The 26,001-nt window shown below is 43.8% G+C and overlaps 1 protein-coding gene across 1 annotated transcript; it reads left to right on the forward strand.

The window, feature by feature from the left end:
• LOC116325282 lies at nt 1–25,359 on the forward strand. Its single transcript, XM_039600274.1, has 9 exons — nt 1–152; nt 1,473–1,638; nt 1,813–1,947; nt 3,634–3,768; nt 3,943–4,077; nt 5,678–5,899; nt 7,160–7,828; nt 20,653–20,826; nt 25,323–25,359. The coding sequence occupies exons 2-9, from the start codon at nt 1,499–1,501 to the stop codon at nt 25,342–25,344; spliced, it is 1,632 nt and encodes a 543-aa protein (XP_039456208.1). The 5' UTR covers nt 1–152; nt 1,473–1,498; the 3' UTR covers nt 25,345–25,359.
• The last annotated feature ends 642 nt before the right edge of the window (nt 25,360–26,001 follow it).

Consider the following 26,001-nt stretch of genomic DNA (forward strand, 5'->3'; position numbering starts at 1 on the left):
TTTGCCAAACGAAGCAAGCCTCGACACAGTGCTTCTGAACCAGTGTGTTGTTTTTTTCGACACACGCTCCGGAGCGTCAGCTTCACGCGGGCCATCACTAGTGTTGATCCTCCGTTCAGAGCAGCAGGAGGAGGAAGGTGGAGTTGAGGCAGGTGAGTGTTAACATGAATATGTTTCTTCTTATGACATAAAATAATTCCACGCTGTTCGTGTCTGTGGGTGAAACGTGAGGCCGGTCGGTCCTCTGAGCGCTGGTTTCCTGTAAGTAGAGAGGAAGTGAAGCGAAGTGCGCAGTTTAGCTGAGCCTCCGTTTAGTGTGAGAGAGCAGGAGGAGAGTGAGAGCTGTGCTGAGGCAGGTGAGTGTTAACACCGCTCTGACATTACTGTGTCTCTGTGGCGGGAGCAACAGGCTCCGTCCGTGGAGGCAAAAATAATCAGACTTTGGTTTTTCAAAGGAAATTACCTTATGTCGGAAGAGGCCGCGCGCTCATTGGACAACGACTTGTCAATCTCAAGTTATTAGCCAATGAGCGCGCAGATTCGCAGTAAGACCCGCCCTTATCACGACATTTTTAAAAACTAAAATGGCGACAGAAACTCATTTCAGGCTGACTTTAAACTGTTTGAGCCACTTCCTGTTCTCAGTCCCGGCGTCCTGATCACCGACGTTTCTGTTGCTCTGATATCTGATATTGATTATATCGGTAAACAGGCTGTAGCAGAAACATCAGGTCTGATCTGAAAATCCTTCAGAAACAAACTTTAAGAGTTTTATGTCCGTGTGAGGCCGCACGCTGATTGGATAACAACCTGTCAGTCTCAAGTTATTGGCCAATGAGCGCGCGAATTCACAGTAAGACCTTTTCACGTCATTCTTTTAAGCTAAAACATCGACAGTAAAACTGTAACGTGTCCTGTGATCTATAAACTCTGTGATGAATAATCTGAAGTCATTTTGAGCCTGACAGTAGTTTCCTGTCACAGAGCAGAAGCTGCAGGCAGTTTATTCCAAAATAAATCAATAAAGGTAGAAAAGAACTCTCAGTGAAATTAAAATCTATTTTTAAAGACAGATGTGACCAAGTGCAACAAATATAAGATGACATGTTTACAGGTATTTGAAGTATTGATCATATGTAGAACACAGAGCAGGTCCAATAACAGAGTCATCCTGCTCACAAACAGCACTTTGGTTTCATGAGCTCACTTCCTGCAGTGATCCTCAGCTTCTCTCCAAAGGAGCCGTAACATGTGGGCTCCTCACCATGATGATGATCCCAAACACACGGAGTTCCTTCATCCACCTGATCATGTACTTATTAAATAATGTGATGGTTTTGGTGTTTTTTAAAGACTTTGAGCCTCTAAAATAACTGGTTTGGACTTTAGGGCCAAAGCTCCAACATTAGAAACCTGTCAGTGTGATGCTTCCAGTACAACAGCACCTCTGAGTGTGTGTGTTCACCTCTCAGACTAACTCCACCCTGACATCAAGAAGATGGAGGAAGAGGACGGAGCAGCATCTGCAGCATCCAGCTGTGTGTCTGTGAGGAGTGACGGGGTTACACAAACACCTCCACCTTACAGTCATGGACCTGCAGCAACAAAGTTCTTCAATCATGGAGCTCAGCTGACCATGTAAGATTCTAATGATTTCTTCTCTGCAGCCGTCTGTACTCTAATCTGAGACAACTACTACTGACAGAAACCATCACATCATCCAGTTTGTGTGTTTGCAGCTGCTTCATAGATTTTAAATAGAGATTAATCAGTAATTCATGTGATATGAATGTGATGTGTTTGTGTTTGCAGAGGTCAGAGGTCACAGTCTCCAGTATCCAGCTGTGTGTCTGTGAGGAGTGACTGGTCCAAAGAGATACTTCCTCCATACTTCAGTCATGAACCTGCACCAACAAAGTTCTTCAGTCATGGAGCTCAGCTGACCATGTAAGAGATCTGCTGACTCAGAGGTCAAAGGTTGTTTATATAAACGTGTTCTGCCAGTGACATCATAACTTGACCTCACACTGATCTGTGTATGAAGTATAATTTAGTGGCAGTTGTTAAAGTTGTATAATGAGGATGCTAGTTTGGGGCGTATTTTCCTGCTGATGCAAATGCATCTACTTTGCCCTTCATCTGTCGCTTTGGACAAAGACGTCCAATGAAAGTCAGAACAACACAGTTTGCACCAGCAGCAGGAGAGGAAGTGGCTGACATCCAGAAGTCCTACCAGTGGCTGAGCAAAGCTGGACTGAAAGACAGCACAGAGGCAGTAATCATGGCATCACAGGAACCAGCTCCGAGCACCAGACCCACAGAGCCCGGGGTCTACATGGCTCTTTTTGGGGGGTTGTATTAATAGTGACTCTGTTTCTTTGGACCAAAATCTTTTGTTTTCAGTTCAGTGGCAACACCGACTAACACTAATGCAGGGGTCGGCAGCCTGCGGCTCCGCGTGGTTTGGGAAAATAAATCAGTATTTAGCTGAAATGTGTTTTATTTATGTTAGTTCTTTTTAACTTCTAAATTTGAAGATTATTGTGATATTGAAATATAAAACTAAAATTCTATTCTATTATTTTTTTCATTGCTCAAATAAGCGTCACAGTCGTGGAAGCCAGTGTTCCCGCAGAAACACCGTGCATTTATCGAGACTTTCAGCCCCAGGTAGGCCAGTTATGGATCTTGGATCCACATGATGTCAGTAGCTCCTCCGTGAACGATGTTACAAACAAACACGCTCACGCCTCACAGACGACAGCTGACATCCTGTAGAGATGAAAGTGACCTCGTACAGCCTGGATCTGCAGACGCTGTGCGCAGAGGTTCAGGAGTCCCATTGTGAACGTGTCAGGCAGACGCGACCATGTTTGCATGAACACGCTTCTCACACACGGTTGCTGACGCACACAGCCGGCTGTAGCTTTGCAGCTCACAGCCCGACACACACCAACAACAGCACAGACGTTAAGGCGGCGAGGCGTGATTGCAGGTGCCGCTCAGGTGCGTCCGCCTCCCCTGCAGCTGCAGACCACGCCCCCCCCACACACATTAACCTGGTAAATACATATTTAGGCAGAATTTTGCAAACATCTTTTTTTCATTTTCAGCAGCTTTTTCCAATTTTCTTTTAAAAGTCAGTTCAAGGCTCCAAAAGCCCAAAGGAGATATGAGGGCAGCTCACAGCTTTGTTTGCTGGATCATTTTAGTTCAGCGTCTTTGCTTCTATTTCTTTAAGAGTTCAAAATGTGTTCATTACATGAATAACATGTAATTTTCTCTGTAGCACTTCATGGATTTCATAAGCAACACACCTTAGTTGTTCACGCAAAGCATAAAGGTAAAAAACAATAACAGTGTTATCTTCATTTAGATGTTAAAAAGTATTTGCGGCTCCCAGAGTTTTCTTTTGCCTGGAAACTGGGTCCAAATGGCTCTTTGGTCCTAAAGGTCGCTGACCCCTGACCTCATGGTATATTTTTTTAGAAAAACATGAATCAAATCTGAGAACAGTTTCTACCTGACCTATTGAATGATATTGAAGCCAGAAGTTTGCCTTCATACTGTGTTCCTTGCTTTTTGTGGTTTACTAATCGATGTGAAATGGATGCAATGTGGTTGTATTTGCAGAGGTCAGAGGTCACAGTCTCCGGTATCCAGCTGTGTGTCTGTGAGGAGTGACTGGTCCAAAGACATACATCCTCCAAACTTCAGTCATGAACCTGCAGCAACAAAGTTCTTCAATCATGGAGCTCAGCTGACCATGTAAGATTCTAATGATTTCTTCTCTGCAGCCGTCTGTACTCTAATCTGAGACAACTACTACTGACAGAAACCATCACATCATCCAGTTTGTGTGTTTGCAGCTGCTTCATAGATTTTAGACAGAGATTAATCAGTAATTCATGTGATATGAATGTGATGTGTTTGTGTTTGCAGAGGTCAGAGGTCACAGTCTCCAGCATCCAGCTGTGTGTCTGTGAGGAGTGACTGGTCCAAAGAGATACTTCCTCCATACTTCAGTCATGAACCTGCAGCAACAAAGTTCTTCAGTCATGGAGCTCAGCTGACCATGTAAGAGATCTGCTGACTCATTTATGGGTGTTTGAAATTCTGTGACCACTTTGTAATTTTAGTTTATATTTTAAAAGTGTTTTTATTTTTAGTTGCCTGTATTTTATTCCACTGTGTGTAACATGGTGGTTTCTGCTGTTTGGGACTGTTTTGGTGTATTTGTGTCAGAACATCAGATAAATGATTCCATCACATTTTAAAAGAAAGTATCAGGATAATAATCTGAACTGAGTCATCAGAAACAGAAAGATGGTCTCAACAGGCCACTGAGCTGATCTCCAAAGAAAGAAGAAGATTGAAGAGTCCGAGGCTGTTTATTTGTCACAGGCATCGTCAAACACGTCCAACACAGTGAAATGTGCTGAGCTGCTCCTGTGACTGGACAAAACATTAGAAACAATCATCAAATGCAATAATGAAACATTGTGCAGATGTAATGTTAACCTGCTTTGTGCCACATTAGCACAGCATGTACTGACAGAGCAGTGCAAATGAGCAAAGTGATGTAAACAGAGTAACTGAGCAGAGTGAGCAGAGTAATATCAGCAGTAATGAAGCAGCAGGATCAGTGTAGCAGCGTGTGACGTCATAATGAATCAGATATAATCTGAAATCTGACAGTGAGACAAGAACATGATGTAAGGTCCTGTTTAAACCCTGATGGTGCTGCTATGAGGGGAGCACGTTCTGATTTAGGACTTGGATGGTCTGAGGATAGAAGCTCCTCTCTGTTTGTGTCCTGATGGTGCAGAAGCTTCTGCCTGATTGTAGAAGGAGCTGAAGCAGCATCATCCCAGAGGTGAAGCTCCTCTGTGTGCAGACCTGAGGTCAGATTCCTCCAGGCTGATGTTCAGCATCTACAGAAACGTGTGGTTGTAGTTATTGCTGCTCTGTGTGCTGACAGCAGATACTCAGAACAAAGCGCTGCACACGTGTTCTTTACAAACATCTGTACATAGAAAACATGGATTATGGCAGTGAATGAACACGTTTCTGTCATTTGTTTCATTGGCTGCTTTTTTCTGCCTGTGTTCATGTGATGAATGTCTGACACATAAACAGGTTTGTAATTAAACATCACATCATCAGGGAGGCATCATGAAACAAAGTTCCTGCTGGAGGCTGAACTCAATTTGGTGGCAATGTTCAAAAATATCACTCAGATCATTTCAAAGCTTTTAGTTCTTCTTCTTCACTTCTGTAAAATAAGAGAAAGAAAATCTGAACCCAGAAGTTCACTTCCTGCTGACTGAACTCTTTCAAAATAAAGCTGAAAGCTCTGAATGTGACACCGCTGCTCCACCAGTTTTTAGAGGAGGTCAAAGGTCAGTTCAAAGTGATGGATCCCAAACTTCCAGTACATCCAGTGAAGGACATAATCAGCTCTGTGATGAAGGCTTTTACTGTGGAGTTTGTAGGCTGATCACTCTGTGTTTAATAAGACAGGAACAGCAAAGGAAACTTGGATTCTGAACTCAAACACAAGTTTCTCCACTTTGACTTTTCTCTGTGACCATCAGAGCTTCTGCACAGTGTCATCAAATCTGGATGTTTGTCACTGACAGTCAATGATTTTAGTGATAAAGAAATGTGTTCACAGAGGGAGGAAGAGGAAGAGGAGTGGTGTTTGTGAGGAGGAGCAGCTGTCCTGCTGTGCTTTGTGTCAGAACGTCCTGAAGGATCCAGTCTCTATCAGCTGTGGACACTGGTTCTGCAGACAGTGCATCTCCTCATACTGGGACCAGTCTGCTTCATCAGGAGACTCGTCCCTGTCCCCAGTGTGGAGAAAGATCCAGAAGCAGAGCTGGACTGCAGACAGCCAGTCAGAGCAGCTGTGTACAAAGTAAGACTGAACATCTGTCTGCTGATGGACTCATTTCTGAAAACTGGACTTCTTGTTGTGTTGTTCAGACACTGAAGAGTTTTCTTTCTGTTTTTCTTTCTTTCAGCAGATGTTGGTCTGCAGGAGGTTTTAGATGAACATAAGATCAGTCTGAGGAGGAGATGTGAAAGTGTGACTGAAGGAAGTGATGAAACAGGAAGTAGAACCCTCCTCAACAGGATCTACACTGAGCTCTACATCACAGAGGGACAGAGTGAAGAGGTTCATACCCAACATGAGGTGAGGCAGCTGGAGACAGCTTCCAAGATGGACGCCCTCCATGACGCTCCAATCAGGTGCCAGGACATCTTTAAAGCCTTACCTGACCAACAGAGACCCATCAGAGTGGTTCTGACCAACGGCGTGGCTGGTATTGGAAAAACCTTCTCAGTGCAGAAGTTCACTCTGGACTGGGCAGAGGGCTTGGAGAACCAACATGTCAGTGTGGTGGTTCTGCTTTCATTCAGGAGCTGAACCTGATCAGAGATGAGCAGTACAGTCTCCTGGAGCTGCTCCATGTTTTCCATCCAACCTTACAGAAGGTCACAGCAGAGAAGCTGGCTGTCTCTCAGCTTTGTTCATCTTTGACGGCCTGGATGAAAGCAGACTTTCATTGATTTCACCAACAGGAAGCTGCTGTCTGATGTCACACAGAAGTCATCAGTCAGCCAGCTGCTGACAAACCTCATCCAGGGGAATCTGCTTCCCTCGGCTCTCGCCTGGATAACTTCCCGACCTGCAGCAGCCAATCAGATCCCTCCTACATGTGTTGACAGGCTAACAGAAGTACGAGGCTTCACTGACGCCCAGAAGGAGGAGTACTTCAGGAGGAGATTCAGTGATAAAGAGTTGTCCAGCAGAATCATCTCCCACATGAAGACATCCAGGAGCCTCCACATCATGTGTAGTATCCCAGTCTTCTGCTGGATCACTGCTACAGTTCTGGAGCACATGTTGACTACAGAGCAGAGAGGAGAGCTGCCCAAGACCCTGACTGACATGTACTCACACTTCCTGCTGGTTCAGACAAAGAGGAAGAAGAACAAGTACCATGAGGGACATGAGACGCAGTCCACAGGAGCTGACGGAGGCTGACAGGAAGTTCTTCTGAAGCTGGGAGGCTGGCGTTTGAACATCTGGAGAAAGGAAACATCATGTTCTACCAAGAAGACCTGGAGCAGTGTGGTCTGGATGTCACAGAGGCCTCGTGTACTCAGGAGTTTGTACAGAGATCTTCAAAAGAGAGTGTGTGATCTTCCAGAAACCAGTTTACTGCTTTGTTCATCTGAGCATTCAGGAGTTTCTGGCTGCAGTCTACATGTTCCACTGTCACACCAACAGGAAGACAGAGGTGCTGAAGGACTTCTTGGAAAATAATCCAGATGATCCTTACTATTACATTTCATTTTCGGATGATTTACTGATGAGAGTCATGTCTAAATCCCTCCAGAGTAAAAATGGTCGTCTGGACCTGTTTGTTCGCTTCCTTCATGGCCTCTGTCTGGAGTCCAACCAGAGACTCTTAGGAGGTCTGCTGGGTCAGACAGAGAATATTCCAGAAACCATCCAGAGAGTCATCAAGAGCCTGAAGAAGATGAACATTGATAAAATCTCTCCTGACAGAAGCATCAACATCTTCCACTGTCTGATGGAGATGAATGACCTCTCAGTACATCAGGAGATCCAAGAGTTCCTGAAGTCTGAGAACAGATCAGAGAAGAAACTCTCTGAGATCCAGTGCTCAGCTCTGGCCTTCATGCTGCAGATGTCAGAGGAGGTTCTGGATGAGTTGGACCTGCAGAAGTACAACACATCAGAGCAGGGACGACACAGACTGATTCCAGCTGTGAGGAACTGCAGAAAGGCTCGGTGAGTCCAGATGTGATCATTAACATCATTGATTAGGGTAGATCAGTAGGGCTGTGCGATATGACCAAAATCTCATATCCTGATATAAGAGATCTATCGTCCCAACAACGATATAAATCACAAAAAATTTACATTTTCTGTAAATTCTGTGAATCTCGGGCAGCTCGACTTGCGTGAAGTGTTTCCAGCTGGGCGTCGTGTAGCTGGAGTCGAGTGTTTTAACCTTGTTTTAGATGTAAGTTGTAACAGCCAATATTTCTTTGAGCATTTATTACACGGCGTGCTGCGGGGAAAAGCCTGTTCTAATGTTTGAGTCTAAGGCTTATTTTCTAGCACCTGACGGCTCTTTTTGCTTGTCATCCGTAAACACTCTGCAGACTCTTTCACGTGATTCCGTTTATTTTGAAAAGTCTCAACAGGATCTTGAGCTTTATTGTGAAAGGTTTATGTGGAAAATAAACAAGCGGACACGCGTTGGTTTTACCATCGTTGTTTATTGAAAATCTTCATTTTGAATCATTTATAGAGAAATATGCCAGGTGTGTGTTTTTGTTCAGCACCTTGGAGACCAAAATCTGCTTCTTGTAGTTGTGTCCCGTCACCAGGGGGCAGTGTTGCAGCGTGAAACATCTGTGTTGTTTTTGTTAATTTAACTGAGCTCATGCTGTGTACCTACTGCTGGCGCACAGAGCTCGGACTGATCCTCCAGGAATGGTGGCATCTTACTGGCCAAGAGGCAGTGATGTCATACCTGTTGCTCTCTAATCTGGATCTTAAACTGCTCTGGCATAAGTTCACAGCATATGTTACCATGGCAATTTACCCCGGTAAAAACTAGAGACGGAGAGATCCGATATTACGTATCGGTCCGATAGTGACCTAAATTACTGGATCGGATATCGGAGACAAATAAAAAAAAATTAATCTGATCCGAAGTATCACAAAATCACCTCACAAAACTTGCTACATGGCATAACCCAGCTCATGACCTTAGCACAGTAGATCAGTATTCGTCACGTGATAGAGCGGCTGTTGTGTGTGAGTCTGGTTGAGCATTTGGAGCCTTTCTACGTGCTTCCAAACTGCAGCATTTCATCTCGGAGAAAACTAGAAGTAAAGCAAGTGTGTAAGTTCAACTCTGAATGTTTGTATAGGTTTTCCACATTAAGCTTAACAACCGATTTATGGAGCCACAGCTGGACTGGCCATCGGAGTTTTATATTTAGACGAAAAGGAATCGATTTGTCCCGGACTTCAGCGAGAGTGAAACAAAGACACAAAGCTGGAGTTATTCTGTGTCTTTGCTGCACAGCTGCCTCTTCTCCTCTCATTCTCTCCGCCTCCCTCTCCTGTTGCTACTTCAATCATGAAACTGATCAATGATCAGCTGATCGGTTTTTCTCTCTTGTTTGTTTATCGCTCACTTTGCGCCAGAAAGGGGGAAACCGCCAGATGTTGCGTTAATCAACAGCAGCACCTTTAAGCTTGATCAGCTGTTGTTAGAATTTATTTAATATTAATTTCTAGTATCAGCTGATGTTTGTTGGAGCCACAGCTGTAAAGCTGCTGGTCATGATGTCGGTTTGGATATGTGGTGAGAGGGGAAACATGAAGATGAAACCAGGAGATGTCCTTACTGAATCATCAGAGCTGAACTGGTGATGGAGAAACAGGTTTACCTTTTAGGTCACGTGAATGAGTTGAAGTTATGAACTGTTTCTGAGAGACAAATAACACCAGGAACCTTTTCTATGTAGCAAACAGGGAGGAGGGTGGGTGGTGGTTCCCTATTTTTTGGCTGGTTATTAGTTAGGTTGTTTAATATTTCCGCTAAGTACTCTTTAGAATACCAGAATTGGGAGGATGGTGCAGGTTTAAGTTTATTAGATTGATCAGTGTAGCTGAACTATGAAATATTTTGGGTGCAGGGTATTTTTTGCATACAGCAGGGTTCGTATGGGTGCTTGAAATCCTTGAAAATACTTGAATTTTAATGTTGTCCTTTCAAGGTTTGGAAAGTGCTTGAATTTCAGATGTGGTGCTTAAAAGTGCTTGAAAGTGTAACTGTATTTGATTCACCACAAACAACTATCTGATTGAATAGTTTTCTTATCAGACAGAGAAATAAAATGAGTCGCAAAATGTAAAAGCAAAATTTCCCGCCTGGGCTGCCTTGCACCTCTGTCTGTTTCAGTATGTGACCCCGCCCCTCCCTCGGACAGTCGGGGATGAGTGCGCTAACATACCTGTGGGTTGCTGTTTTTGTCGCTACCCGATCCGTACCGGAAACCCAATCGGTACCCCGCATGCGCAAATCTTACGTCACTTCCTCTCTTTGCCAACATTGCGACATTCAATATATTTGAATGATACGGTTAGCGCCCAGTTAGCTCCTAGCATTTCTCAACAGCTCTGCCTCCTTTTCGACTGCCCGGGACATTTAAACAATGGATAATCCGTATACAAACAAATTCATGCTTTTCTCCTCAACAGAGAGCTTCCCCCGATTGAACAACAGCGCCGTAAAATAAGAAGAATGGTGCCGAATTACAGACTTAATAATACTGACTTAGTAATGTGTCACGTAAAGATTCATTAGTCAGATAAAGTGTTTACTGACAACTGACAGTGATAGCGGACATCATCATCACTATTCCAACAATCCTCTTCGCACAGACAAGCATAAACACATTCGACTATCACTAAATCAAATTAAACATGCATTTGTAATGACGCTGCTTCAGTTTAAAATACGGTTCATTCGCTCGGTCAGCAGGTGGCGGTATCCTCGAACACTGGGGAATAAACTGCCATTAAACAAACAGAAGAAGATGAAAACCCCTGCACATGCGCGGTACGGATCGGGTAGACCCGATTTGTGCGGTCCGACTTTGCACATGCGCATTAAGGATCGGGGAGTCCTGATCCGTAATTATCTTTTATTTTTTGTTTTTGTCTACATTATATTAAATGTTTCGTTATCGGGAACATTTTAAGAGATACTTATTATTCTTAACATCTTAACAGATACTCTGACCCGTAACTATCGTAAAACGCTTCGACCGGAAGTAGACACCTTTCGGGCATGCGGGGTACTGATTGGGTTTCCGGTACAGATCGGGTAGTGACAGTTTTAATGAGTGTTTGGTGGAAAACGACAATGGCAGAGTTTGCGTTCTCCAGTCGCATGATAGGTGAGTCCTATGCCATTTCTCAATTCTCAAGTACGTGAGTACGTACTCGCGTTCTCGGCGAGTACGTACTGGCCGAGAACGCACGGGAGTACGGACTTGCCGAGAACGCGAGTACGTACTCACGTACTTGAGAATTGAGAAACTTTTTTTTTTTTAACTTTATTTAACAAACAATGAGTATACAACATACGAACAGATGAAGTATACAAAACAACAAAACATGAACACACAAAGCCAGGGGTAAAAAGTTACAAGAATACACGCAAAAATTCACAGATATATATTGTTTTGAGAGCCTTTTTGTTGGTAAGAGAATTGAGAAACAGCCTTTGTCTGAGTTTCGGACGAAATGCATTCTGGGATATTTAGCTGTACCAAGTCCACACAAGTCACCACCGATGCATGCTCGATAAAACGGGCGGAGCGAGAACACATCCGGGACTCGGTTTGATGCGTACTTCGAATTGGAACAGTACTTGGTCTCCGACTGATGACGTATCACGAGTACACGAGAACGCAAGTACGCACAAGTATGCATATTGAGAAACGGCAATAGTAAATAATTTTCCAGTACGTACGTTACTGGAGAAATGATTGAAATGTACTGAGTGTGATGCAGTATGGCAGCGCTATTACGGAATATGCTGTGAACTTGGCTAACATTACTTAGCAGTGATATGAGTTAATTTACTCAAGTGAAAGCTTTAAACATTAGCCCGATACATAACTAGCTAACTTAAGCAGGGCTCTAGAGTGCGACCAATTTGGTCGCAAATGCGACCAAATTTTTCCGTGGTGCGACTAAAAAAAAATATTTGGTCGCACCGGTGCGACCAAGTGTTACCAACATTTGGTCGCACCTGTTTGGGTAACAAAAAAAAAATCTCTGCAACTCTCCATGTGGTCAACAACAGACACACATTATGCCCCTATCGTGGACTAAACCAATCAGAGATAGTCAGGGGCGGGACCTCTCTGATTGGCCGTGGTCCAGTGGAAAGTGCAGGTAGAAGAGGGAGGTGAGTAGCTTTAATAAGGCGATATCAATTCATTAACGGATTCCACACAAAGACGTAAACACAGAGCGACCCGACGCATCAGAATCAGCTTTGTCTTTCTCGGCTTTCTCACGACGGCCCGCAGACGGACACGCTGTCGGAGCTTAGCGATTCTGATGCGTCGGGTCCGCGCTGTGTTTCCGTCTTTTTGCGCTGATTCTGAGCTGCAGGTTTTGTCTGTCCAACCAAAATTCGCCGAGCCAAAAGAAGCAGCAAACTAAACGCTTCACATTTGATCAATGTCGCCATGAATTCCCTCTGACTTTTGCTGTTTTGCTTCCACCACGATAAAAATTACACTTCCTACACAGCTCCCTGTGTGTACTTCAAGAACAGTTTCCGTCTCAAATCTCTGTTTTCTGGATTATTCATTCGCTTATTACCCACCAGTCTACCGTTGTTTACAGCGCTGTCTTTTTCTTTTTCATGTAAATGACGTCCGACAAGAAAGCCTAATTTCTGCTGTTCAATACTGAAGAAATTTAAACTTCTTAAAATTATGCAAAATTGCAGAATATTGCAGAATATTTTAAGGTTATCTGCTATAAAAAGCCAGACCAGGAAAATCTCCTTCATGTTTTTCTGTGTTTTATTCTCAGTTACTATGACACAAAGGCATCTGCTGTGATGTTCACAATTCTGATGAAGTCTCACAAGTGTCAGTACTGATAAATAATCAGAATTATAATATTTCTGACTGTCTGAGGCTAAACTGAATCGAATCAGGACTTTGAGAACCGGAATCGAATGGATTATAGAAATCAGTGATGATATCCAGCCCTAGTGAGCAGCCTAGGCCTGAGAGAAGTGGATGTAGCTGTGGGTAATAAGAAACGATGAAAAGAACTATTGATAACTTTTGTGTTAAGTTAAGGACTGATCCGTCTGAAATTCATAGCCAGCTCTGACATGGTGCCATCAATCTTTGAATGCTGAAAAAGCAGCAGTGTATCCAGAAAACACACTTTATGCTGCAATAAATGCACTGCCCAAGTGTCCCCTCTCCCCACTGCCTTTCAGCAGCATGCAACAGCAAACAGGTCGTCAGAGGAGGCCAAGATGATGATTAAGTTTAACATTTTCTACAATATTGACAAAGCACTTTAAGCACAAGATTGTTAGTTAATAATTTAGAAATGAATATTGTCTGTATGGACTTCCCCCCAAAGAAGGTGCACATGTAAAACTGCGGTGTTAAGCGAAGCGGTTGAAAAATTTGAGTGCGCCTAACTTTTGTGCCGGTATGCCTAACTTTTGTGCCGGTACGCCTAAATTTTTTAAGTTAGGCGTACCGGTGCGCCCATGTCAAAAAGTTAGTCTAGAGCCCTGTTAAGGCTTTCTGATTAACCCTCTGGGGTCGACGGACTCAGTCTCCATTTCAACTTGGGTCGAACGTGCGGACTTCAAACTATATACCAGCTTTTAAATTGTGTTGATAGGTCACGTAAAACCGATGTTTGTTTTCTGAATAAAACGGTGGCGTTTACTCCGGAAAGAAACGGTAAAAACGGTGTTTCCTAAGGAGAGCGCTAGCAAACATGCTTTGCTTATGAGTGAAAAAAGAAAAAGAAAAAAAAACCAAAAAAAAAAACCACTCCTTCCCTATTGGTGGAAAAATTTACCATGTCGACCAATCAAAAAATGATATGGCAACATGTGGCATTCGTGGCTCAAGAGTTGGGAGTTAACCTTGTAATCGGAAGGTTGCCGGTTTGAGCCCCGGCTTTTACAGCCTTGGTCGTTGTGTCCTTGGGCAAGACACTTCACCCGTTGCCTACTGGTGGTGGTCAGAGGGCCCGGTGGCGCCAGTGTCCAGCAGCCTCACCTCTGTCAGTGCGCCCCAGGGTGGCTGTGGCTACAATGTAGCTGCCATCAGCAGTGTGTGACTGGATGTGTAAAGTGCTTTGGGGTCCTTAGGGACTAGTAAAGCACTATATAAATACAGGCCATTTACCATTTGGTTGTTTGGGAAGAGAGGGAAGTTCTAGGAGTGACCGGCAAGAGAGAGAGAGTGTTTTGATATGTGAGAGATTTGTGACGTATACCATGTTTGGAGTCTCAAGTTAGTTTGTTGTCTTGTGTAGTTAGTGTGTACTGTAGTTGTTGTTTTGTTTTGTGTGTCAGTTCTACTAGTGAACGTCACAGTTGGTGCTAAAAAGCCACCAAAGGCGGATTGCAGTGTAAACGCTGAGTAACATACCTGCTGTCAGACCTGCAGGTTTATCCCTGAGCTGTTCTCATCTGTGTTATAGTGGACACAAACTACTTTTTGGGTTGCATAAATAATTTGTGGGCCTTCTTATAGAGCTGGGCGATATAAGATTTTTTTTTTCACGATATGTTTTTTTCATTTCAGGCGATAACGATATATATCACGATATAAGCCAAATAACTATATTTGTAAGATTTAAATGTGCCGTTGCTCACAAGTAAAATGTGAAATAATCAGCAGCTTGTTTTGATTTAAATATTTATTTCCCATAATAAGTTCAACAGGGCAGATGTACTTAAGGAACATCAGGCTTCACTTTCAGATAAATAAAGGCAAATATTGCAAACTACACAAAAGGCAACCGCTAAAGCGTTTAAGTTTCAAAATAGAAAACAAAACAAAACAGACCACTAAATTGTCAATTCCACTTAGAAACAAAATTTTAATTCTAAAAATAAATCTTAGTTTGTTTTACAGAAGAACAGACAAAATTGACTAACTTTTGTCAATATCAAATAAACTGAGAACTAAAAGGAAATTCTCAATCTCTCCTTGTTGTATAGCTTAGCTCAGGGGTGGGCAATCTCAGTCCACGAGGGCCGGTGTCCCTGCAGGTTTTAGATCTCACCTTTGGTCAACACACCTGAATCACATGATTAGTTCGTTACCAGGCCTCTGGAGAACTTCAGGACATGTTGAGGAGCTAATTTAGCCATTTAAATCAGCTGTGTTGGTTCGAGGACACATCTAAAACCTGCAGGGACACCGGCCCTCGTGGACTGAGATTGCCCACCCCTGGGTTAGGTTTTCAAACAGTTTTAACAGTTACGTTAGTGCAGAGGTTCCCAAAGTGTGGGGCCCGCCCCCTAGGGGGGGCGCAGAGCCATTGCAGGGGGGGCGCGGTATGAAAAGAAAAAAAAAAAAAAAAAAGAAAGCTTGGACACTGCTAACACACAAACGCAAAGCAGGAGATGAAGCATAGCTGCATATGTTTCCAAACCAACTTCCTTCCAAGCCAAAGACTAGAAAATATGGTGAAGCTTCCCTTTGGCTTCACCTGCACAAGTGCCAAGGTAGGTCTCCCCTGCAGAATTAGTTTCCCTGCGTCGGGAGCAGCGCTGGGCTCTCCAAATCACGGAGAAACAGGATCCCACATTCTTGATTTTTAGTTCACAAACACTTCTTGTAATGACTAACTACTCCTGACATTTTGGACATGTTAGCTCTTTATGCAGTAAAGTTACAGTGGGATACAAATAATATCAGGCTGATCCTGCCGTAATTTGTTCCCCCGGTTCAAATCACGGACAAACAGTATCCCACAGCTGTTTTTGGTTTTGAAACCATTTTGCACAGAGAGACATTTTTTGAAAAATGTATTGACAGCAATGTTGAAAATTATTACACAGGAAAAAAAGACAACTACACATAAAATAATCACACCGTGATGCCTCTGCCTTTCTAAATGCAGGGACAGTAACTGCGTGTGTATATGTAAGCGTGTAAAAACTGAAGATAGTCAGATTAACAGTATTTTGTCTCTATCTGCCATTCTGCAATTCATCTCATGTAAACAATAACGTGGCGCACAGCGTGACGTGAAAAGAGGCACCATACCTTTGACGTTGCGTGACGAACTCTGTAATTCTCGTCCACACGTAAACGCAAAAAAAGGAGTTTTAAATCTCCGTTTTCGGTGAATCGCAACGCCGTTTACGTGTTGATGAAAAGCCCAAACGCATAGAAACAGCTGAGTTTTCAAAAATACCCGTGTAGGTGTGGACGCAGCATAAAAGAGTTAGTAGTATATTTTATTACTACCTGTAATTTATTGCCGTTTACTTGTATTTGCTTAATTGTTTACTAAATGTTTGAGGTGTGAAATAAACCGCAATGGAGCAAAAAATGTGTGTGTGTGGTTGGAGGATGTGTTTGTGCGGTGGGGGGGCGCGAACATTTTTCTTGTAAAACAAAGGGGGGCCTGGCAAAAAAAGTTTGGGAACCACTGCTTTAGTCTGACAAAAGCCGAATGACGAATTAGCGCTTTCAGTCAGAGATTGAGCATGCACCGCTTTATTGTATTTCCAGACTTGCTTTCGGCACAATTTACAGTGCGCGCTACTCTGTTTTTTGTCAGACTTGAAATAGCCAAAATACCTTCACACTACGGAACTTCTGTGGCCCTTCTGTTCGACAAGCTCTCCGGCATTGGAACCATCATCGGTTTTTTCTTCGGTAACCTTCGCTCACGCTCTCGGTTGATTTTTCTCTAGTCGGCAAACTCATTTCCTCCATTACCCGGGCTGCATGGCTGGCTGCTTCCCAAACAAATACACATGTGCGCCTTGGCGCTTGTGCTGTACGTAACAAGTCACGTGACGTGACGCTGCGGCTGTGATTGGTTCGGCTCTGCGCTACTTAATTTGGATTGGCTGTTCTTTTTTTCTTTTAAGAGGACAAGAGAGATGAGGTCTATCGCAATAGTTAAATTTTTCTATCGAGAAAAAGTTATTTCGCAATACATATCGTTATCGTTCTATCGCCCAGCTCTACCTTCTTATTTGATGCAGAGCACCTGATTGTTCTGTAAATAGTTTGAAATGGTTATAAAAAAACGTCTGAGCCTTGGCTGCATTTTTAGGTAAATAGTATCATATAACTTTGTTGTTTGTAAAACTTGTTCATATTTTTTTTTTAAAATGTCCAATTTCTATTTGCATTTCAAGTTATGAAAATGATTCCTTAAACATGCTTGTGGTTTTTACAGTCAAAAATATCACTTTCTACTTGTATTTTAAATTTAGTCTGAATTTAGATAAATTGTGCTGACACATTATGTCAAAATGAGTAAATAACCGATTGGCAAGATAAACAGTTTTTAAAGGTGAAATTAGGGCTGGGCGATATGGCCCAAAATTCATATCTCGATATTTTTTAGCTGGATGGCGATATACAATATATATCTCGATAAAGCCATAAAGTAAGAACAAAAAGAGTTCTTAGTCAAAGCTGTGTCCCAGATGTCACACAGGCACTTTTATTAAAATACAGCGCAGATGTACATGAAAAAATTACTCAAAAATAAATTATCAGCATTTATTAAATAATAATGCTCCATAAATAAAATAAAACAATGTCGTTTTGTGCATAACAAAGAGCTCACAATTGTGCAGTCAAAATGTAAACTAAAAGACGCTGAGCATAATAACAAAGACAGATTTCACAGCTGCTCTGTTCCCAACTTCTACTGTGTGACTGACAGCCTGGAGTTTGAAATCCGCTTCGTAACCATGTCTCTGAACAGGAGCCATTTATGGTCCTTATACACACACAGAGTACGGTAATATTACCTTGAAGCACAGTACGTATTACTCTGCGAGGCTCCTCGGTAGCCATAATGCTCCAACAATCGATCAAGCGGTGCAGCTCCGTAGCTTAGCAAAGTCGAACTAAAACATTTTTTGAAAGGTTTCTGAGCGCTGTGTGTCACATAAAATCGGTTCGCGGTCAGTAAGCACAACCAGAATTCATACATAAGGCGCGCAGTCAACTTTTGAGAAAATGAAAGGATTTTAGGCCGTGCAGCCCATGTGGGCTGCATGGCGTTAGCGTGGTTAGCCCGTTAGCGCGGTTAGCTTGCTAACACGTTGACGCCGTCCAGTCCCACGCACGGGGCGATGCGCGGTAACTCGTTAACGGAGATTTGCCGTGTCCATCTTGTCGTTGCCTGCAGGTGAAGCAATGGGGGAGGAGGGGGAGTTGTTTTCAGTGAAATAGAGAGGCGAGGCGGAGTAACTTTGCGTAGAGACAAAAGTGGATGAAAGAGAGGCAAACTTGCGGCTCCACAAGTATAGTTATAACGTAACATAGACTATATCGATATCAACGATATTGTCACATCTTATATCTCATATAAAAATATATCGATATTTTTAAAAAACTCGATATATCGCCCAGCCCTAGGTGAAATATAGCGGCCAAATGAAAAGTAGTCATAAGCAGCCTATTACACCCTGGAGCCCAGAGGGTTAAAGGCTAAAAACAAAGTTGTCACCAAGTACTGTTTATATTTGTGTGTATTGCTGCAGCTGTTGAAAGTATTAACTTGGTGCCTTTGGGTGAAATAATGGTAATATGACCGATCCATATGGTCACAAAGACTAGCCACTTGTTTCTGTGCTACCAAAGTTTCATTCAAAATGTGTTTATCGTCAGCACCGACACATTAAACTACTTAAACATTATAAATGTCTTCAAGCTCACACTGAGGCCTGTGGTTCACTATAGGGGTGGGTTTTTATAATCGATTTATCGATTAAAATCGATTCTGGCTTGGATAACGTAAAATCGATTCATTAAAATCCTGAATCGATTTTTTAATATAATTTTTTTTGCCCGAAATGCCAGAATCTCTGGTTAAATCTCACAAAATTTCAACAACCACCAAACAGCTAAGACAGTAAATGAGAGCAGGAACACGGATTCTGCACAAAGACGTAAACACACAGCGCCGATCAGAATCAGTGAGATGTTGCCTTTCTCACGGTCGGGCTGAAAGCCGACAGCTCGCTGATTCTGATGTTTCGGCGGGTCCGCGCTTTGTGTTCACGCCCTTTTTGCGCTGATTCTAAAGCTATTAGTTTGATCTTTCCAAACTACGCTTCACATAAACATTGTCATGAATTCACTCTGACTTTTACTGTTTTGCTTCCACCACGATGCACAGCTCTCTCTCTCTCTCTCTCTCTCTCTCTCTCTCCCTCTGAGTGAATGGCGGAGTGCATGGAGCTGGGGACGGGAGTGTCGGAGTGAGTGGATTTCTGTTTTCGAGTTCCTCTTTTCTATTTTCACTGTCAGGTGTGTTTATTTTCTCGACACACGGTTGTTGGTGTGTTTTGTTTGTTGCCGGCTGGTTTGGTAGCTTTTGCTACCGGCTTGGCTTGGCACAATGCCCGCTGTTGAGGGTGGTGCAGAGTTTGAGAAGCTGACACGCCGTCATGCTGTCAAACTTATACCGACTGTGAATTGTTCGGTGGAGGAAGCTGTTTTGGCTGTAGGAGAGGTGGTGGGCTGTGACAGCGTGAAATCTGCCTCCCGTATGAACGGTGCGATTGTTATTTTTCTTGATAAGGTACCTAAAGTTAATGAGTTGGTGGAAAGCGGCGGCGTCATTCACGACACCTTTACGCCCGTTCTCCCGTTGCTTAGCCCTGCTAAAAAGGTTACCATCTCAAATGCGCCTCCTTTTATTAAAAATGAAACTTTAGCCAAGGAGCTGTCACAGTATGGCCAACTAGTTTCGCCCATAAAGATGCTCTCTTTGGGGTGCGAATCTGTGCTCCTCAAACATGTTGTGTGTCACAGAAGGCAGGTTTTTATGATCCTCAAAGACCCCACTGGCCAGCTGAACCTGTCTTTCAGTTTCAAAATAGAGGGTTTCACCTACATGGTGTTTGCTTCATCTGAGAGCATGAAATGTTTTGGTTGTGGTGGAGAAGGGGATTTAATTCGCTCCTGTCCGGAGAGGCTAAGAAACACACAGCCAGCGGATGATGCCGTTGGAGAGCAGGTCCCAGCCAGGGCTCCTGGTAGGGACACGGCGATCGCTCATGCGAAACCCGCTGAGACCGTGGGCGGCTCCGCCGTAGCTGAGGCGGATCCCGCTGCCGAGGCGCCTGTGGAAAACCGGCTTTTTCCGAGCAGTAACGGGTCTGATGAAACTGGCATTTTGAAAAGTGTTGATGGTGTAGAAACGGAACTGACTAATGACCAGTCTGCAGGTTTTTCTGACACCAGTCAGACAGCTGACACGGCTCTTGAGTCTGTGTGTGAGGATCTTTGTGAGGATGACAACATGCTTGATGAGGATTTGCTGAAGTTGTCTCAAAAGAGGAAGAGCTCTGAACCTGCCCACTGTAGTACAAAAACATCAAAAGCTAAGAGAGGAAATAGAACAGGAGAGAGCAGTATGGAGTCTGAAAGTGATTTGTCCCTAAGCCAGGAACACCAGAATCTGTACTCTCCTGCTGAGATCAGGAAATTCTTGCAGAAAACCAAAGGCCTCAGGATGGTGAAAGTGGAGGATTGTTTTCCAGACCTTAAGCTTTTTGTTGAGTCGTCTCGAGTCTTGACAAAAAAATCAGGGAATTTTCTTGATGATGTGTTGACAGACCAAGAGATTTATCGTTTAAAGAAACTGATTTTAAAAGTGAGATCTCAAGCACTTACTGCTGATGATGACGATGATGTTTAGGAACACACTCTATATGTCTGAATACCACATTTTAAACTGTTACTCATAATTTGTATTTTAAATACGTAACGCCGGTATATGTATTCCGTTACTCCCCAACACTGCAGACTGACTCACTGTGGATTCTCAGAGACTCACTATGAAGTTGTGGCCTCAGCTCTGAAGTCCAACCCCTCTCATCTGACGGAGCTGGACATGAGTGAGAACAGCCTGCAGGATCCAGCAGTGAAGCTTCTGTGTGCTGGACTGGAGAGTCCATACTGTCGACTGGAGACTCTGAGGTGAGTTCACTGACTGCGGCTGTTGTTGTTTTTCTGTATTTCAGATCTTTGATTGATGTTTGAAACTTTCTTTAGTTCCTAAATGTTCAGGATGTGTCTGAAGACAAATGTGAAGAAGTTTGAGTGCTTTCAGAAATGTTGTGTCTTTCCAAATGACTGAGCAACAGTTTTTCCTTTTGGCTGCAAATAGAAGTGACAGACTTGAGCAGGGTTCTGTTGCGAAATCGATCAATGTAGAGCAGTGAAACAAACCACGGAGGCCCCAGGAAAGTGCAATCAAACGATGAGTTTATTACACAGGAGAAGAGACATCAGCATATGACTTCTTCTGACAAAAAAACATGTAAAGAGCACTTTTAAGCAGTGGGGTACACGCCCCCCCATGGCGTCAATTACAGATTAAAATAGGTTAAAGACGTGAGTTACAGTCAATGGTACATCTTGCACATCTTTAATGGCTATAAACAAACATAGAACTTCTCTTTTCTATAACACCTTCCATACAAGGCAATAACTTTAAGCCCTCAGGGTCTCTGGGGCTATTTATTGACACTGGTCATCTGTTGCCAAGTAGAGTAAAATGCAGTGAGACACCAAATGAGTTAAGGCCTCAGGCCTAACACATCCCTAGATTATATGTATTGTAAGTGTGCATGCAGTCAACCTTCTATGTTCTCATCATGTATCACCTGGACAGTCACGCCAGTGAAGCTTAAGACCTTTAATGGACGGAACATCAACTCTAAATAAGCACAAATGCAATGTGTATAAAATTAATGTTGGGTCTGTCTAGCACAGGCCCACCGCTGGAACGAGACAATTTAACTACACAAAAGCATTGAACACCAAGTAGGCAAAGTTCATTGTGTTACTCATGCATGAGGGAGACCGGACCGGAGCCAGATGTCGTTCCGCCCACTTGGCCTCCGTCGGACTCTCAGCCAGGTTCCCCATAGCACTCCTTTTATTGTGGTTACATCAATATGCATAGGGTCATTAACATATGACGTATACATACGCACAAAGAGTACCTTGCCTGTGCGTTGTGTAAGTGTGTGTGTGTGTGGGGGGGGGTGGGGGGGTCATGATGTGACCCCGTGAAGACTCCCCAAAGCTGGTGCCAGGAGTCTAGCAGTTCATATAAACAAAGGCTCTTACACTCAAACAGATATACGCGTGTTTGCTATACCATATATCAACAGAGAAGATACAGCCTTGCTCATGATCCCAAGAGGCATGTGATCTATGCCAGAACACTCTGGAGAGGAGTGAACGCACCCCCCTCTTCATGCTACACAGAGTTGTTACAGACCTCCTAGGATGAGACATTCTTTCAATCTACAAATGATTATATACTGTACTTCTAAGCATAAATGACAATCCACTATATAAGGCTCGTCCACACATACATACACGGTATTTTTTTTGAAAACGGAGATTTTCCGTTTCGTTTTAATAAATAATTTCGTCCACACGTAAACGCAGACATGAAGGAAAACGCTGCTAGGAACATGCCAAAGCAACAGGTGGCGATATATTCCTAACCGTGTAGAAATGTTGGCCAATCAGAAGTCTAGAAGCCTCGGTGGGAAATAGTAAACAAAGATGGGGCATAGAAGCAGAACCGAGTCGTATGTGTGGAGGGACAGTAACTATGTGTGTATATGTAAGCATTTAAACACTGCAAAGAGTACCAGTAAAGGTAACAGTATTGTAGAAATTCATTTCACCGAAACAATAACGTGGTGCACAGTGTGATGTCAAAAAAGGCGCACACCTTTGATGCTGCGTTTTCTCCGTTTTTCACGTCCACACGTAAATGCAAAAACGGAGTTTTCGAAAATATCCACCCTGGCAGGCGTTTTTAGAAATATTCGTTTTCAGTGACCAAAAACGCCGTTTACGTGTGGACGAAAGGTGCAAACGCATAGAAAAATCTGCGTTTTCAAAAATACCCGGGTACGTGTGGACGTAGCCTAAACCTAACAATACTTCTGGCTGTACCTGTAATAAAAGTTAACATAATGGAAGGATCCTCAACTACACATCCTCAATAAACAACTTTAATGCAATATCAATACTGAAAGAAATATTATTAATGGAATAATGCTGTAAAGAATGTTATTAATGCAATTATAATGATGCAGGTTATATGGCAGCAATAAAAGAATTTCTGGATCTCCACAGTTCATTTAAAGGCTGACAGAAGTGGAGTGGTGACGGCGAGATGTTTGACAGGACAGTTTTTCAGCCTCCGCAGGTTCATGTTGTGCTCCATCAGTCAGTGAAGATGAGGCTGTAGAGAATAGAATTCAACTTTATTGTCATTGCACATGTCACAAGTACAAGGCAACAAGATGCAGTTTGTATCCATCCAGAAGTGCTTTAGCCATGATATAGATATATGACAAAATATATATTAGCAATAATATAGATATATAAATATATTACAGAAATGGGTCTTTTATAGGTATGAGGGTACAAAATATGGGTCTATTATGGGTATGTTATAATGTACACAGTATAAAGGTATGTTATGAATATGCTGTAAGTATGTACAGGCTATGAACAGGATATAAATATGAAAACAATACAGAAATATGAAATTTAAAAAAGCTATACAGAAATATGAACTGTGCAAGTTATAAACAGTGTAGAATTAAAATTATTGTATTGTACAGAATGATTGAAGTATGTGGATAATTTCTACAGAGGTTATATAAAGTGCTAGTGGTTGTGAGTGGTGGTTCAGTCCATGTTATTATTGTGTGTTTGAGGGTACGGTTGTCCATTGTGTGTGTGTGTAGGTGGTTGTGGGTGTGTGTATGTTCAGTCCATGAGTTTAACGTGGGTCAGATGTCAGGAGGCAGAGTTCAGGAGTCTGACAGCTGTGGGGAAGAAGCTGTTCCGGTACCTGGTGGTCTTAGTCCGGAGGCTCCTGTAGCGCCTCCCAGAGGGCAGGAGAGTGAAGAGTCCATGTGATGGGTGACTGGGGTCTCTGATGATTTTCCCAGCCCTTTTCAGACACCGCTTCCTGTAGATGTCCTTTATGGCAGGAAGTGGTGCTCTGGCGATGCGCTGGGCAGTTTTCACGACCCTCTGCAACGCCTTCCGTCCGAGGCAGAGCAGTTCCCGCACCAGACTGTTATACAGTTGGTCAGGATGCTCTCGATGGTGCAGCGATAGAAGTTCATCAGGATGTCTGAGGACAGGTGGTTCTTCCTCAGAGTCCTCAAGAAGAAGAGGCGCTGGTGAGCCTTCATGACCAGCTTGGAGCAGTTGGTCGTCCAGATGAGATCCTCGGAGATGTGGACTCCCAGGAACTTGAAGCTGCTCACACGCTCCACAGCCGTCCCCTTAATGTGGATGGGTGGATGTGGGTCAGCATTCCTCCTGTAGTCCACGATGAGCTCCTTGGTCTTCTCAGTGTTAAGCAGCAGGTTGTTTGTGTCGCACCACTCAGCCAGATGATCCACCTCCTCCCTGTAGGCGGTCTCATCGTTGTCACTGATGAGGCCAATCACCGTCGTGGTGTCGTCTGCAAACTTAATGATGGTGTTGGAACCATCAGCAGGTCTGCAGTCGTGGGTGAAGAGGGAGTAGAGGAAAGGGCTCATCACACAGCCTTGTGGTACACCGGTGTTCATTGTGATTGTAGATGAGCAGCGGTTATCCAGCCGGACATGTTGGGGGCAGTTGGTCAGGAAGTCCAGTAACCATTTGCAGATGAGGGAACTGATGCCCAGGTCTGTCAGTTTCCTGATGAGTTGTGAGGGGTGGATTGTATTGAATGCTGAACTGAAGTCTATAAACAGCATTCTGGCGTGAGGTGTTGTTGTTGTCCAGGTGTGAGAGGACAGAGTGCAGTGCGATGGAGACTGCATCCTCTGTGCTCCTGTTCTGGCGGTATCTGCAATTGGTGGGGGTCCAGGGTGGGGGAGACAGGATTTGAAGTGTGCTAGGACCAGCTGCTCTAAGCACTTTGTGATGATGGGGGTGAGTGCTACTGGGCGGTAGTCATTGAGGCTAGATGGGTCGGAGTTTTTGGGTATCGGGACGATGGAGGTGGATTTGAAGCAGGCCAGTACCACAGCGTGGGCCAAGGACAGGTTGAATATGTCTGTGAGCACTCCTGCAAGCTCCCCAGAACACGCTCTGAGAACACGCCCGGGGATACCATCAGGACCTGCAGCCTTGTGGACATTAATCCTGCTCAGCACCGCTCCTACATCGGTGGGGGAGAGAGTCAGAGGTTGGTGGTCCGGTGTCACGTCTGTTTTGGTTGTGGTTGTGGGGTTCCCTCGCTCAAAACGAGCATAAAAGTTGTTGAGCTCGTTGAGGAAGGAGGCATCAGAGGATGTGGGGGAGGGTTTGGTGGTCCTGTAGTCTGTAATGGTCTGGAGTCCTTGCCACATGTGTATGGGGTTGGAGTTGGAGAAGTGTTCTTCTACCTTCTTTTTGTAATGGTGTTTGGCTTTTTAGATGCTCCTCTTTAGATTAGCCCTGGCTGTACTGTAGGCGTGTGCATCTCCTGACCTAAAGGCGGTGTTGCGGGCCTTCAGGAGGAGACGAACATCCCGGTTCATCCAATGTCAGGGTACTGGGTCTCCTGACCCAGCGTGTTAATCCTTTGTGAGTTTTGTATTATTGTACTTGTGTGAGTTACTCTATGGTTTCTACTTTTGATCCCTTGTCCTTCATGTTTCTCTGTGTCCCCTCTGTTCTGTGTAAGTCTGTGTCTGCAAGTTTGAGTTTCCCTCTGTGGCTTTCGGTTCTTAGAGCCCTCTGCCTTATGGTTTACGTCTCTGTGTTTCTTAGTTGCTGTCTCCACCGTGTCAAGTTCGCGTCTCTGTGTCTTACTTCCTGCTTTACCTTGAAGGTCCGCGTCTTATGTGAATGTGTTCAGTTTACGCTTCCTTGTCTCGTCTGTTCTGATTACCCCCTGTGTGCCCCTCTGTGTACCATGTACCCCAACCAAGGCTTCTGGTTGGGGTACATGGTGATCCGTTTCTGGGTGGTGATACTGTCTGTAGTTTTGGAGATGTAATCCAGTACAGATGAGGCGTACTGGTCCAAGTCTGTGTGGGTGAACATATTCCAGTCTGTGTTTTTAAATCTGTCCTGGAGCACTGTGTCTGTCTCCTCTGGCCACACTTTAATTGTCCTCACAGCAGG

This window comes from Oreochromis aureus, linkage group 3 (genome assembly GCF_013358895.1).
Source record: "Oreochromis aureus strain Israel breed Guangdong linkage group 3, ZZ_aureus, whole genome shotgun sequence".
NCBI classification, from domain to species: Eukaryota; Metazoa; Chordata; class Actinopteri; order Cichliformes; family Cichlidae; genus Oreochromis; species Oreochromis aureus.

Excerpts from the sequence above, each read along its gene's own strand:
- LOC116325282 (XM_039600274.1), top strand. The coding sequence starts at position 1,499 with ATGGAGGAAGAGGACGGAGCAGCATCTGCAGCATCCAGCTGTGTGTCT. Across the intron at positions 1,639-1,812 it reads CATGGAGCTCAGCTGACCAT|AGGTCAGAGGTCACAGTCTC; the intron begins GTAAGATTCTAA and ends TTGTGTTTGCAG. Across the intron at positions 20,827-25,322 it reads TGTCGACTGGAGACTCTGAG|ATTAGCCCTGGCTGTACTGT; the intron begins GTGAGTTCACTG and ends GCTCCTCTTTAG.